Here is a 15,735-nt window from a genome sequence, read left to right as displayed (position 1 = left end):
GAGCAGGAAAAACCACTAACACACACACACATGGCAGGCCTGAGATTCGAATAAATTCAATGGAAACGTTGCTGCTGTTGCTTTTTGTTTGTTTGTAGTTTCTTTCTGGTTTCGGGTTTTCTATGGATGCCGCACTTCATCAATGTCCCAGGACCAATTGAATTTCCTGCTCATTTATTGATTGATTTACCTTTTGACGGAAGAGTCGCCCCGAGGCGACTCCATTCGAAAAGTCACTCCAGCGCTGCTTTTGCCTGCTTTTGCATGGAATTTGCATAAATTATATAAGGGTTTTGGGTCCCCATCGGCGGCTATCAGCAGGCAGATGAGGCCGAAAATGTGGATGTGGGTTAACCAAACACAAACACGAGTGGGGAAAATAATAAACACATCAATGAACTTTCGGACATCACTCGTTGGGGGCATTGAGATGCAACCTGTCACAAAAGAAAGAACACACCAAAAATGAATCTATCAAGACCATAATAATTTGAGGCGATTGTATCTACAGAGAGCTAACAAAGAGTCGGAAAAAACACCATAGAAATCATTTTATTAAATGTCAACTCGGATCCACCAGCAGCAGAGGCTACTCAAGCCTCCTCCTCTCGAGAGTCGTGACTGCAAAAGTTCAACAACATTTTACACGAAAAAGTGCAAGCAGCGGCAAAAAAACCACAAAGATTCTCAGCTTCGTCTGCTTCTCGGCTGTGGTGTTCGTTGTTGCACGTGTTGCAAGCCGATCAGTGTGCCACAGAATAATAGACTTTAATTACGCCCCGAAATCACAGATATTCTTCGACCAACATATGTCATGTTTGTACCAGGGTACAGGGTACAGGGTATTTGTGGGGTAGATAGAGCTGTTCTAACTTGTTTCTGGCCTTAATCTCTTTCATATGCTAATGGGTACGCCCGAAACATGATTAATATGAATGCAAACCCGTTCGTTGGGGTTCGATTTAGTTCACGAATCGAATGCCATACGAAACTTGTTAACAGACTGGCCAAAAATCAGCATTACGTATACGTATAGGAGAACACGCGCTGGGCATGTGGCATGGCAGTGGCTGTGGCTTCGCCTGTGGCTGTTTCTGCTGCAACTCAGGACTAATTAAAAGCCACAAAACAACTTCAGATGAACTTCGGCATTTTGAGGTCGTCTGTTTTGTGGGCTCTGGCTCTGGCACGGCCTAGAAATATGAGCATTAACCAGTTTCTGGTCGACACTTGAGCCTACAAGATTCTTGGCAAAGTGAAAACCCGAAGTGAATCTGCCCAAAGAACAACACAACGAAAATGAAATCAAAAGTGCTTCCAAGCCGCCAGCAGCACTCGTCTCAATCCGAGTGTGCCTCGATCCAAGTACGCAAACGCAGAGCATCCGAAAAGGTTAACAAGTTTTACTACATGATTTATTTGCATTTTTAATGTGTGTGCGCGCCTCTGATCATGATGCTGATGCTGGATCTAGCGATCTGAGTCTCAAAAGACGCAGCCAAAAGCCAAAGACGGAGCCCCAGCTCGAGACCTGCCTAGACAAGTTTTGCCCAAAAAAAAAAAAAACATGAAAAAAAGAAGTAGAATTGTGGCCAAAAGCCAGAGCCAAAGCCAGACATTTGATGTTTACTGTGCTTGGTTTTTCATATTTAATTTTTATTATAACCCAAAAGGAAAAAAAAAATGAAATAAAATATGACCGAAATTGTGGGCATGTTGGTTACTGGGCTAATGGCTTTGTTTATGACGGTTCTTTGTTCGGGTTAATTGAGCGTCGGCCAGGCCGAGTCTCGAGGGAAACCGCCAGGCCGTTGGGTTTGGATTTTTCCTTTCAATATACAAACATATGTGGTAATGAAAGGCGATGAAACACTGCTATGGGCAAAAACAAAATACATGGCATGGGCATGATGCGGCTGATAAGGGTTGGTTTTTCTTCTGTTGTATCTGAAACTCCCTCAAAGAGTGCCTCTTTCGATGTTGATCAAGTTATTGGAATAGTATTCATGGAATTCAGTCACAAATACATACACACGGTTTATAGACACAGATCTAAGGCAGAAATGTAAAATATTTTCAAAGTGCACTTAAGCATGACGCAAGCCCAGAGGAGAGCATAGCCGAGCATAGCAGACAAAGCTGCAATCAAACGCAGCTTGCAGCACTTGAAATATCTATGCATATAAGTACTCGACTCGTGTACATACTATATATATATAAAAAGAGACTTTAAACAGAGCAGAGCAGTGCAGAGCAGCTCGAACCAACCCAACCGCCAACTGCAGTTGCCAGTGCAGTGCAGTGCAGTGCAAAGCAGTGCATCGGCCACCAACGAAAAGCCGTATCGTTGTCTATAATTTTATATGTCTTACTGCAGCACCACGAATCGCGAGCTATGGCTGGCGCTGGGGCTGGAGCTGGCGCTGGGGCTGGCGCTGGGGCTGGAGTCTGTCTCTGGGTCTGGCTCGCTGTTCGTGTCAGCATTTGCTCCGATTTGATTTTAACTTTTATTTAACAAACTGCAAACACACACACAAACACAAACACAGACGGACGCTTGTAATGGCAGGCAGCGACAAAAGCAACAACAAAATAAGTAAAAGTAAAGTGAGTGCAAAATAACAACAAACTTAAAACGCAAGCGCCCAACAAGGCCGTTCACTTTGGCAAACACACACACACACACACACACACACCGCTAGATAGACAGACAGACAGAGAGAGGGAGAGGGAGATAGAGATCACGATGGAAAGTGAAAATTGCCAGCATTAGTGACGGTCGGTCTGTTTTTTCTTTCATTTCTGTGCAGTTAGGGGTTTTTTTGGTGAGATTTCCCGAAGGAATCCCATTTATTCATTGAAGAACTTTCACTAGATCTTCTGTTTCAACTATCGACTATCTTTAAAACTCTTATATTGCATCTCTTCTATTAGGAACACATACAGGAAGTGCTGGACAAATGGACCCAAATCGATGATGAGATCTGGGCCAAAGTAATTGTCTTTGAGCGGAATCGACGTGTGGCCAAGGCATACGCACGTGCCCCGGTGCTGACCATAAATGGGTCCGACGACGGTTTCGACGGCATGCGGTGAGTAGTTAGTCCCCATTCCCCTCCCCCCTTCCATAATTAACGGTCATTGCAAGGCACAGTGCCACAAGCAACAGAAAAACCAACAAAAACTCGCCAAAACGAAAACATATTAAACATGAGCAAACAATGCCTTTGAACTTGGCTAAAAAACAAAACAAAATAGGATGGGATGGAAAAGACATAAATAATTATGGCACTGGCAAAAGTATGCGATGTGTGCCCTTGACCCACTGGCAAAGAAAATCCCCAGCAGAAGCTGGAGATGCTGCCCCATCTTCTTTCTCTTTGACGGTCACCGAGCGGCTGGGGGTATGATGGTTTTCCTGGGGAGTTTGTCACTCAAGGCGAAACAAAAGTTCTGAAGGGAGACCTCTAGGGCATCCCCAGCCGCGATGCCTCGATGCCGCGATGCCTCGATGGATGTGTGTGGCACATGGCCTTCCCCTTTGACTAATACTTTTTGCTGTAATAGTCGCACAATAATTAATTGCTGTTGCTGTGCTCTCGAATGGGCAATGAATGAAACGCCCATCAAATTGATGGGCGTGCGATTAAAATTTAATTCCTCAGATGAACTTCACTCCGACAAGAGGCTGTCCGTTGGAGTAGAGAACCTTCGGGCATGGAGCATGGAGCATGGAGCACGGACAGGGGCATTGCAAAATGCCGACCTTAGTGGAAACAATTTGTGGCATGAGAAAAAGCGAAAAAGCCGAGTGAAAATGCTATAATAATTGCATCGTACTCCTCGTGGGTTTATTTCTTTTTTTTTTTTTTTTTGTATGAAATGAGCGATTTCCGTTTTCGGCCGAAAGCAATTTATGCCAAGAATTTGGCTGTTTTTTTTTTTTTTTTTCGTTTGGACGTCTGCCAAGAGGTTTTTCGAGGGGGCATGCAATTGTCGGGCCTTATTAACATATTCCGTTTCAAAAAGAGAAACAAAAATATTGCTATTGCGTGCCACAAAATGGCGGAAAATGCCAAATGCCGTACGTTCAATTGTGTCTGTGGCAATTTTGGGGGTCTGCCACGGCCCCAAACACAGCTTCATCTCCGTCTCTGCGCCACAGCCCCCCCCCCCCCCCCCCCCCCCCCACACACACACATAATCGCAAATGTCAAGAAGTTTTGGGAGCATAAATTCTATCCAATGGATCCTACGTATGCGCAATGTGTGGGTCTCAATGCGCCGACTATTCAGTGTACAAATATTGACATCTAAGACGGAGGAGAGGAGATCTGGTATGGCCCAATAAGGGCATCAAGTGCCTGGCATCATGGCAGTGGCAGTGGCGGCTTCCTTTGTGGTTGTGGCCGCAAAAATAAAGTTGCTGCCGCCAGACCAAATGTCAACCGCACAAAAACTCAAGGGGAGGGGCTGGAGGATTGGTCCGAAGGAGAGAAGACAATGAAGATGCAGATGGAGATGGAGATGGAGAGGGAAAACAAATGAAATTGAAAATAATAACGAAAGTCATTCCATTCAATTCGTTTTCATTTGTTTTGGTTCGTGACGAGGTCATCACAGATTGCCAATGCAAATTGCTCTTGTCATTGCACATCTTTCTATCGGTCTCACTTTTGCTCTCCCACTCGTTTCGATTGGCTCTCCCACTCCTTTCCATTGCTCTCCCGCAAGGTGTTTTACAGCAAGGAGAGGCGGCGTGACAGCAGCTGGCTGTCTCGATAAAGCTTGAGGCCTCGTGAGAGAGAGAGAACGAGGCAATGAGTGTATGCCAAACCTTATATCAATGAGCTTTTGGTCTTCCGCTATTATTGTCTTCTATCATTTTCTGTGGCTCTCTCTCTCTCTCTCTCTCTCGCTCCCTCTTTCTCTGTCTGTCGCTTCTTTGCAAATGTTTTTGCTTGTTCGTGTCAATTGGAGGTTAAATATGCCTCGAAAAATCAGGAAAAACAGGCAGCAGCGGCTGGAAATTGGAAAACTGCATTTGCATGCTGCGGATAGAGTGTCGGGTTAATCAATTTTCGATTGCCGCCAAGACATGCCCCCGCAGCCCCCCACAGCCACAAACAAACTAAACAACGGGCACAGGCGAAAGATAATTTATGGCGATGCAGGCCTGTGGTCTGGCAGCAGACCCTTGTAGTTGTCATTGCCATTGTCTTTGGTTTATCGCCTGTCCTAGGGCCAGCAGTAGCAGCGGCAGCGGCAGCGGCAGCGGCAGCATCTTGTTTGTTTAATTAGCCGCTGTCAGTGCTTGTTAGTTGGTGCCACTAGCAGTCGTATCTCTCCGAATGTGTCGACTGGCAGGCCGGCGGGCAGGCAGGAGCCATCATCTACTCCATGCATACAGAATTTTAATTCACACGCAATGCTTTTCATTGGAAATCTGGCAGATATGCAAATGGGTGGAAGGGTACAAAAACAGAGGAGACGACTCTGACGAGCAGTTTGGAAGATTGTGACACATAGAAAATAACCATAACAATGAGCATACATACATTCTCTCCCCTCGCAGTCTCCCCCTATCGATACTGATTGCTAATTAAAGACGAGGTTTGCTTCCATTTTTGTGTTGCATGCCGCACATAGACAAAACTCGCATCCATTCGCCACATCTATGTGCAACAGCTGCTGCATGTAAATTAATTAATTAGACTGTGGCTGTGGCTGTGGCTGTGGCTGGCGTGGGCTCAACGCTCTGCCAGACCGCACACGCACAGACAATCCAGCGATCAATGAACACTTTGAGCTGAAACAAGCGCTTTTAATTAATGGCCAATCCTTTGTGTGGTCATTGTCGGACCACTTAGACACACCCCGCACCAGTCTGCCCCCACGACCGTATCTTTTGGCCACAATTCAAATGGCGCCAATATACAATTTGCAGTTTATGACAGTTTCAGTTGGTTTTGAATACCCTAGCAGAGATAGAGAGGGTATATGCATTTGGAGATACATAGAAGAGGCATAGGAAAGAGCCAGGAGAGGAAGGGTATTCCACGAGGGTATCCTCTAGGGTATTCCAAGCATCGGTTCCCGTCTCTAGCCTAACGAGTATTATTATTTTTTTGTACTTTGCGAAACACTTCATTGCGTGGGCGTTGCCAATCAAATTTGCATGTTGCTGGGAACTGCTGCTCGGGGGGGGGGGTGGAGGGTGGAGTACCAGGGGACAAATGAAATGAAATCAAATGGAAATCAAATCATAACATCAAGCTGTGCTCCGATTGCAACACATACTTTATTTGTGCTGTGCTGTGCTGTGCTGTGCTGCATGTTTCGTGCGGAAAAAACTAAGGCAAAAAAGGCGCGACCCGGAGGCGAGCCAAGGTTGGAGCTCCCTCTCGAGAGAGCTTTTGATCGCCACTTGTGGGCCCCAGACAAAAGACAGTTTTCGGCCTGCCAGAGCCGTTGCAAAACTAGTCATTGTAGCAGCAGCAGCAGCAGCAGCAGCAGCCGTACACGTGCCACATTTGTCAGGGCAGGCCAGGGCAAGAACAATAGTCAAATTGTGGCGGCCTTCGAGATACAATTTAAAGGTGTGACCGTTCAACTGAAACAACTGGAGCGGGAAATGATCGAGAAGTGGCTGGAGCTCGAGCTGGAGCTATTGGCGGGGCAATAAATCTTGCCTTTAATTAGCCATAATCTAATTAAAGCCAAATCGAGCCAAACTAGTTAGTCGATCACTGGAAAGTGTCGATTTGTGGTTGGGCTTGTCTTTCGTTTGCTTACTTTTACTAAAACATATCACAATATACATATTATATGCATATGTATGTACATATGTCTTTGCTATGGTATTTTTATCTGAACCGGTTGGACATTTTTTGCCTCACACTAGCCGCAGCCCCAGCCGCAGCCCCAGCCGCAGCCGCAGGTCAAAAGCTGTTCCCAACGACAGCCGTTCGAAACGAAACCAGTTGCCGTTAACTGCAGTTTTATTTGCTGCCGCTACAACGGTTACTGCAACAACATGGAGATGGAGCTGGTGGTGGTGCTTCCTCGAAGAAGCCACAGCTCGTCCTCCAGCTTGACCCACTGCACACGTTTAACTTGAACTCGAAAATCGAAACAGTTTCCAGTTTGTTGGGTACCACTCTCGCTTTTCAGCTCATTTAGGCGTGTCAGGCCAGGTCCAGTACTCCTGAGACCAGACGACCTTGCAACCGATATGTACGATTATACTATAGTATATAAAGATATCGGCAATATAGAAGTGAATGTTGAGCGGACAAGACATGCTCTGTATATAGACGACTGACTATAGTTCTGGCCTGATATTGGCATTCCTTATGCTATTCCCAGCCCACTTTGCCCTCCCTTTGGTTTTTTTGATGGCTTGAATTTAACGAAGCATTTACTAAACAAAGAACTGCAAATCCGCTTTTGGCAGTTACTCGAACTTTGTGCGGCAGTGGTGGCAAGGCAACCTTGAAAGGCATACAACATACATCAGCAAGCAGTAAGCGGCAGCCATAGCACCAGCGCCAGCACCCGTCCATGTCGATTTCATTTCATGGAAAACTTTGACACACATTTCAACGGTTTTTACAAGCATTTAGCCAATAAATCAACGCCAGAGCGGCAGACGTTACGGGCAGAACTAAAGCACATGGCCAAATGCCAGTCAGTGCGCGATGCTAACGGCGATTGTAGCTGCTTGCTGTCTTGTGGTTCTTACTTATTGCTGTTGCTGTTGCTGTTGCTGCTGGTGCTGCTGCTGGTGCTGCTTCTGATGTTGCGCTTTGCTGGGTTGGCAGCGCTTCATTATACAAATTAACATAAAACATAATAGTGACAGAGCGGCGTCAAGTGAGTTGGCCAGAAATAGAGGCAGAATCAGCAGCAGCAGAATCAGCAGCAGCAGACAGGAGCAGCAGCAGCAGCAGCAGCAGCAGCAGCAGCATCATCATCATCATCTTCATGCCGTGGCCTTTTATGCAAACGACAATTACAATTAGCTTGGTTTCATTGTCTTGCCGATGGGGCTGCCTGCTCCGTGCTCCGTGCTCCGTGATGCCTGCTGCTGGGTTTACCTTTGCGGCTTCCTCTTGCCGCTTCTTGTTAGCATTTTCTGCCGACATTTTCGGCGGCGCGACCTTAGCGGCAAAAGCAAACGAAAAACAAAGCCACAGATATGCAGATAGTGAGAGGAAAGCCAAGCAACATTCATCATTCGCATTGGCCAAAGCTGCAGTTGGTGCACTACGATTCATAGTTCAATAATAAGATTTCCTCAAGTTATACCCCGAAAATCTATGACAGAAAGGGACTCCGATCTGTGAAAACTGCTTGGACCACTTTGAAGTTCTCCTGGCAGCAAGCAGTGCAGGCCAGTCAATGAACCGTCGATAAACCAATCCACTAATGACTCAGCTCCTTTTGGCAGAAAAATGAAGGCCTTGGCGAAACACAAATATGAAATGTTCACTATGAACATTTTCGGCTACAGCTGCCACACTTTGCAGCATGTACGGGTACGAGTATGTGGCATAAATCATTGTCAGGCGATTGAACGTTCTGTCCGGGTCCCGGGCCCGGGCCCAGACCCAGGCCCATGGCCAATGCAATGTTTTGTCAAACGTTTAATGGAACAAAATGCGGCACAGACACGACAGTGAGTCACCACCTCCTCGGCATAGGCCAACCTCAATTCCAGAAAGTGAATGGCGCCTCGCATTGCCGCCGCAAAGTGTGGCAGAGTTTTGGCAACATTTTGCTGCCTGCCGCCTGCTGGCTTTTCATTCTGTTTTGTTATGTCTCTTGGCTAATGCGGCAGCTGATTGATTCGCAATTAATAAAATGTGGTTATGATTGTCTAATGATTGCCCAACTGGGTCTCCCCTCTCCATTCGTTTTGCAGAATCGGCCTCTGCGGCTTCGACAATCCGATGCGGGACCAGAAGACGGACGAGATGAAGCGCGTCATCGGGCAGGTAAGAAGGGAATTTTACGGCACAATTAAAGCGACAACGGCTTAATTAAATTAGCTTGTGCGATCGACCATAAAAAAAAAACAAACAAACCAAATGTGACAAGAAACATCCATTAGCCGAAAGAGCCCGAGAATGAAGAATAAAGATTTCAAAAGTACTTAAGCAACTTTCGTTTCGTGATTTTCTCTAATGCAGGGCGTGAAGATCAAAATGGACGACGCTGGCAACATACTCGTCCGCCGCTATGCCAAGAGCAATGTGTACGTCAAGAGCACCGCCAGCAGTCCCAATGAGGAGACCTCCATCGGTGCCGAAATCTTGAAGCTGCCCAATCAGGCGCTCGAATCCGAAAAAATAGTCAAGGTGAGGAGCCCACTTACATGCCATAAATCCGTTCAATCCGTTCATCTACGGGTGCAACTGCAACTGGAACTGCAACTGCAACTGGCAAATGCTAATTTTGGTCTGTCTGCATTGTTCTCCACAGCTCTTCGACATGAAGAAGTTCCAATCGAATGTAAATCGTGAGCTGCGCCGTGCCTATCCAGATCGCCGACGCTTGGAGACGCAGTGCCTGTCGGCCGTGGCCTTTGTCAAATCGGAGAGCGATGTCTTGGAGTGCCCCATTTGGGTGCTCATTGTGAATGTGGTAGCCATGGATATGCTCAAGAGCAAGCTGCCACCAGGTGAGTTAATGCACAGCACACTTTTACGCCAGAACACAAGTTTTTCCCGCCAAAAAGACACTATTTCCCGCCGTGTTCTGCACCGACACCTCGCACTGTCAGGCTAATCGAGTGTTTATTTAGCCATGCTGTTGCGTTAGAAGTTTCTTTTAATATCACAATCTACAAAAGAAAACCGAGCAAAAAGTGCATCAGTAGAAAACTTCGAGGTTCGCTCCTTTTATCGGCCATCAAAATAACTAGTTCCGATACCCCAATCACGATGATCGATAATTTCTAGTCAGCTGCTTGGTCCCGTTATACTTAAAACCAAAACAATAACAACAATCTGGTGCTTGAGTCTTCTAACGCCGCTCCGCTCTCCTTTTTATTCCCCACAGTGCAACGCCCCATTGTGGACATTAAGAATCGCCCGCGCATACCCATACCCGATGAGGATCCCTACAGCGTGGCTGGCAATGGCAGCGGCGGCAGTTCGGGCAGCTCCGGATTTGGCAGCGGCCACCAGCAGCAGCTGGGGAAGCTCTTGAACAACGGCAATAGCGGACATGTGGCAGCCACGCGGGAGCAGCTGCTGCTGCAGACGCAACAACTGGCCCACAAACGCAGCGAGAAGCCGCCCAAGCTGCCCCCCAGGGACAATGTCTATGCACACGATTTGATTCCAAAGGTAAGAGAGAGAGAGAGAGAGGGAGATCCCCCAATGATTGCCCATGCATCGTTTGCTCTCAAGTGTTGGGTACAAATTTGGCAGCGTTAAAACACAAATAAAGCAAACCGGAGAGAAGTGTGGCAACTTGGTTAGTAGTGGAACCGCCGCCACAACGAGCTGCCTGCCTGCCCATGGTTGGTTACATGCGCAACGCGGCCACTTGCAAAATGGGTCTCCGATTCCACTCGTCTCCCTCTACGGCTCCAGTTCTGCCCTCTGTCTGGTGTGTCTGGTGTCTGCTGGTCGGCGGGCAGGTGGTTAGACGTGGACATACCAGGCCACTGGCGAAGATTTCGCCGTTGAGCTTCACTGGGCAACGGCCGTTTCGTTGCATTCAATAATATTCGGATTTCAGCAAGAAATAACTGCAAACGAATCGCGTGTAATTAATATGCGCGGAATGCTGTTGCCGCTGCTCGATTGCTCGACTGCTGGCGGATTGCCAATTGAGCCCAACGACCGCGTCAGTGCCAACTGAAAAAGGGGCTCGGAGTTATGTGGAGTTTATGTGCGCCGTCCGCACCTTGCGCAATTTGGGGCTGCATATCAGGTCTTCAGGCAGCGGAATATTATTGACTAATAACCGTAGTCCCATGCTAAATATCGTTCTGATTCCACTCTCCATTCTCTTTCGCAGCCGGACTATGATGACATTGATTTGGAAACACGCATCAAACTGTCGCGCGGCAAGTCGGACAAGGGCAAGGACAACAAGAAATACGGTAAGACTCGCATGCATATTCCACAAAGGGGAAGCAAAACTGAGCAGCACTTTCCAATTCAACAGATGATCCCTACTATTGCGGACTGCGGGCACGAGTGCCCAACTTTGTCAAGTCGGGCAAGAAGGGCTCGGGGCAAGGACTCAAGGATCAGCGGGATGGCAATGGCAACAACATTAACATCATCAACAATAACAACAACAGCAACGGAGGCATGAGCACGCTCAGCCAAAAGAAGACCTCGATGATACACAACCACTTGTCGGGCATGCATCCACACCACATACAGCAGCAGCAGCAGCTGATGGCCGCCGCGGCGGCTGCCCATGCTGTGCACCACCATCCTGGCCATCAGCAGCAGCAGCAGCAGCAGCAGCAGCAGAATCATCATCATCAGATCTGGCAGACGCGCAGCTATGAGAGTGGCATAGGTATTTATAAACAGGGCGTGGCTAGCACGCCTCAACACAAATCGCACGCACTGCAAATGCAACTGCAGCTGCAGCTGCAACAACAACAACATCAGCAACAACCACAGTCACTGCCAACGGACCTAACAACAGCCACAACAACCAAGACACAAAGCACACCCAACAAAGCACGTAGCCACCAGCAGCAGCAGCAGCACCAGCAGCACCACTTGCCACCACAGACCCGCACTCCGCACGCACATCCGCCTCATAAGCACCATCACAATCACAATCACAGTCACATGCATCAGTGCGGGAGGCATGCGCGCCACCAGGCGCCCAACCACCCCACCCATCCACCGTTCTACGACAACCTGGAGGAGTCGGTGGGTCGCCAGGTGTCTCGCCGTCTCTCCACCCGCCGCCCGGTGGCTGAGAGCGCTGCCGGTGCCTGCAACTGCGTGAGCTGCTATGCATTGGCTCCGCTTTGTGGGTCCGTGCCGCCGCCACGGCCCCTGCGCAGTCTCAGCCAGCAGCAGCTGCGCCGGCATCAGAGGCTGAGCGGCAGTCTGGTGGAGAAGCAGGCCGGTGTGGTCAAGTGGTGCAGCGAGAGCGACGTCTCGGTGCTGGAGCATGTGCAGGAGGAAGACCCGGTGACGACGATGACGGCAAGCACACTGCTGACCCAGGACGAGCGGTACGACGACTGCTATGAGTACGACGACTTCGACATGGACTTTGACATTGACGACGACCTTACAGCCCGCAGGGGCTACAGCCGGGGACCGGAGACGGTGGACATGTACGTGGATCGAGCACAATTGCGCCAGATCCAAGCGCCCGCCGTGCTGGCCAGCTCGCGCACCAAGTCCCAGTCCACCGAAAGCTTCTTCGAGCAGCCGAACGAAGAGGGCTCCCTGTATATGTACGGCGGGCGCAAGCGCATTGTGGCCAAGGCGCCGTCGGCGGCCAACATCTATGATCGGGTACGCGGCTCAATGGACCCCGACAGGGGCTATGCGAATGGCAGGTTCAATTTGGCAGCCAGGACGCAGTACCACAACAGGAGCAGCCAGCACAAGGCGCCGGTGCTGCCATCGCCCAGTTGGCGGGGCGGCAAGCGACAGCAGCAGGAGGCGAAACATTTTCAAAACTCTGACAAACGACGATATGACAATGCAACGAACAACAACAACAGCAACAACAATAATATCCACAACATCAGCAGCAACAAGAACAAAAGACAGTTAACGAACAGCAACAAAAACAATGACGACATCTTGAAAAGCAAAAATAATTTCAATAGTAAAAACAAAAGTATAGCAACATCAGCATCAGCCCAAGCACAACAAGCGAAAGCGACCACAACAGCATCATCTAGCGGTGGAGCAGTAGCAGCATCAGCATCAGCAACAACAACAGCAACAGCAACAATGACCACTAATGCCAGTGGAGGAGCAGCAGTTGCAGCAGCAGCAGCAGCAGCATCAAAAAAAGCATCACCAATACATGACCCAACAGCGAACAATGCCCAGGCGGCGGCAAATGGACTGCTGCATGGACCGCCACCTCCCCCAGCTGCCAGAACTGGGCGCAGTGCCAGCCGCCTTGACATCAGCGACATGGAGTCCATTTATGGCTACCTAAAGCCACGCAAGCCGCGCAGTCTCAGCCTGAAGAAAATTCAAATACTCGACTATTGAACGAACGCATACGCATACGTTTACGTTTACTGAAAATGAGGTTATTTTGGCATAGACAACGTCGATTTCTGTTACTTGTTTTGTGGGTTACCCCTTCGGATCGGTTGCTGTACATATAAATACCACCATACCATGTATATTATACATAGTTTTTATGTTGCCCAATCCACCACCTACCCGCCAACTTTGAGAACCCGGTGAACAGAACTAAACTGTACGAAATGTTTACTAACTCTTACCTGGACTCCTAGACTCCTGGACAGCCACAGCTACTGCCGTTGTACATACACATTAATATCTGCTTAAATGATTCAGGGAATGCTTATTTTATTTGGGAATCGCTTTGTAATCTTTGATCTCTGTGCTTCTTGTAGATTCGGAGCTTGTTGAATCACCATACAATCACATCTATGGCCGCCATTTACCGCTGCCCACGCGCGGATATGTGCCCACACCACGCATGTTTATCGGGGAATGGGACTGATGCGAGGGACTGCACCCGGCGAGAGACCGACACGACACACATTTGCACACAAGCAGTCGCCGCGCGGCTTGGGATGGAGCAGCCAGCAGCAGCAGCCAAGGCACAAAAAACATTAAGATTAGTTGTACAGCTAAGCAATCCGCTGGACGCATGCCTGCCCGGCGGCGACAGCAGCGCTAATTTAAGTCAACCAGCAGCAAGGAGCATGAAATATTATATACATTACATTAATTTAGCAAAATATTATTGGTAATACTTATAATATTAGCCTAGGCGTAAGCAAAGCAACACCAACCACAACAAACCATTCTAATGTTTAGCTATACGACAGACATTTCGCTGGATGTATTTTTCTGTAGATGTTTTGAGATTATGTTGAACTTTACATTTGGCACTTGCAATGAACAAAAACACAAATTGATTTCTTTATAATACGAAATGAATAGCCATGACATAGCGATGATCGAGGAGAGAGAGATCTGGAGCATCAGTCCTTAAGTTCAGTTAAGATTTTTGTACATTTTTCTTTTGCCAGCAATCGTATCACAAAAGGAATTATTTGGTTTTGCAGGCTGAATTGAATTTTATTGTATATCGAAATATTCTGTATTTGTGTATGAACCGTAATAAAACTATTTTCAAGAAAATCCAATCTAAATCCCATTGCATTCCAAATAAGTACTCCACATGTACCTGCACTATGGATTATAAACTATTGATTTTTGTTGCTCCTCATTGCGAGTACTCCATTTACATATAGTAATCCGAGTCCCAGTTGGGTGGGCGCATGTGGTCTGGATTGGGCCCGCGGTTGGGTATGTTCGGATCGACGGGTCCAAACGGATCGAAGCGTGGATATGCGATACCATTTCCAGGCATGCCGGGATGCGAGGGGAACGGGAATAGATTACCAGGACCACCGCGACCGAGTGGGTCCAGGTCCCCGCGACCGATGTCCGGGAAGCCAAAAGGGCGAGGTTCATATCCTCCGGGCATAAATGATCTAAACGGGACAGGGATCGTACTAGGAGTGCGGGATATTCAGCTATCTGCTACTGCCTTACCCGCCATGTCTTGGTGGCCCTATGCGCAGTGGATCCGGTGCACTGGATCGTTGTGGCTCTGTGATGGTCTGAGTGGTCACTTCGCGCGAATTTCCTTTGAACACTGGGTCCAACAGCTCCTTGCGGAAACGGTCGACAACCTCCGAAGCAGTTGGCACCAGTGTGGTTATGTTTCCGTTAACAGCGGCCACCAGGCTTTCGGGATCGATGCAAATATTGGATACATTCTTGGTATTGATGTCCAATAAATTGATAAGCAAGTCCTCTTCGCTTATGTGAGCAATAAGCAGATAGAGCACCTTTTCGTGCTCATAGCGGAGCGAGTACTTGGTGTCATCGTCGTTCCAGTTGTCAGGAAGCAGCTCACTTCCCACCTCCTCCTCCGACAGTGTTTTCTAAAGGAAACGAAAGCATTATTCAAGCATGTGGATGGTGTGGAGGATAATACTCACATCATCGCCAATTCCCACGCAGCGAAACTTATAGTGCTTGGTCAGCAGAAAGTGCACCAGTGCCATCAGCACGTCGGCCTTCTTGTTGACATCAGCCCGGATGGTCTTGAACAATAGATCCCAGCCGTAGAAAAAGTCACCCGTCTTGGACGCTTGAGATTCCATATTTTCGGCAACGGTAAATCACGAGTAGGAGGCTAGAAGACAAAGTGCAACATATCCTGACGATGCACAAAAACAGATGATCTTAATTTTTGGTTGGCTAGAGTTGAATTTGTTTCACATCTGTTCGTTTAGATTTAGTCACACACAAACAAATACAAATACAACTCTCGTTTTTTAAATAAAGCGAATAAAGGGCAAATGCTGCTTTGTTTACAAATAAGAGCCTTCTGGAATAAAATATATCAAAATATACTGTAAATACTGACGAATTTCTGCAGTAATGGAAAACGGATAAGTTCTGCCAGAAACAGCTGGTTAACGTGACCAGAGCTGCAATT

At 47.8% G+C, this 15,735-nt stretch overlaps 2 protein-coding genes across 5 annotated transcripts in view; one reads left to right on the top strand and one right to left on the bottom strand.

The window, feature by feature from the left end:
- Positions 1-14,368, top strand: part of LOC108160226 (lateral signaling target protein 2 homolog) — a 27,274-nt gene extending 12,906 nt beyond the window's left edge. For 2 of the 3 annotated variants that reach the window (XM_017294077.2, XM_033391594.1), the window contains exons 3-10: positions 2,935-3,092; positions 8,927-8,999; positions 9,195-9,362; positions 9,487-9,685; positions 10,066-10,355; positions 11,035-11,119; positions 11,185-11,550; positions 13,607-14,368. In XM_017294077.2, coding sequence (XP_017149566.1) covers positions 2,935-3,092; positions 8,927-8,999; positions 9,195-9,362; positions 9,487-9,685; positions 10,066-10,355; positions 11,035-11,119; positions 11,185-11,550; positions 13,607-13,716 — 1,449 coding nt within the window. In that variant the 3' untranslated portion in view covers positions 13,717-14,368. The other variant, XM_017294078.2, reaches the window with a different exon arrangement.
- LOC108160227 (proteasome inhibitor PI31 subunit) lies at positions 14,272-15,735 on the bottom strand. Of its 2 annotated transcripts, XM_017294079.2 has the most exons (4): positions 15,664-15,735; positions 15,233-15,453; positions 14,781-15,175; positions 14,272-14,719 (listed from the first exon to the last, which is right to left on the bottom strand). In XM_017294079.2, the coding sequence occupies exons 2-4, from the start codon at positions 15,395-15,397 to the stop codon at positions 14,467-14,469; spliced, it is 813 nt and encodes a 270-aa protein (XP_017149568.1). In that variant the 5' UTR covers positions 15,398-15,453; positions 15,664-15,735; the 3' UTR covers positions 14,272-14,466. The 2 variants fall into 2 exon arrangements, with proteins under 2 accessions (XP_017149568.1, XP_033247489.1); XM_033391598.1 differs by lacking the exon at positions 15,664-15,735 and having other exon boundaries at positions 15,233-15,605.

Source organism: Drosophila miranda, chromosome 3 (genome assembly GCF_003369915.1).
Source record: "Drosophila miranda strain MSH22 chromosome 3, D.miranda_PacBio2.1, whole genome shotgun sequence".
NCBI classification, from domain to species: Eukaryota; Metazoa; Arthropoda; class Insecta; order Diptera; family Drosophilidae; genus Drosophila; species Drosophila miranda.
Note: the sequence above shows the minus strand (reverse complement) of the source record. Positions and strands in the feature narration are given on the sequence as shown.

Excerpts from the sequence above, each read along its gene's own strand:
- LOC108160227 (XM_017294079.2), bottom strand. The coding sequence starts at position 15,397 with ATGGAATCTCAAGCGTCCAAGACGGGTGACTTTTTCTACGGCTGGGAT. Across the intron at positions 15,176-15,232 it reads GCGTGGGAATTGGCGATGAT|AAAACACTGTCGGAGGAGGA; the intron begins GTGAGTATTATC and ends CGTTTCCTTTAG. Across the intron at positions 14,720-14,780 it reads GGGCCACCAAGACATGGCGG|ATCATTTATGCCCGGAGGAT; the intron begins GTAAGGCAGTAG and ends TGTCCCGTTTAG.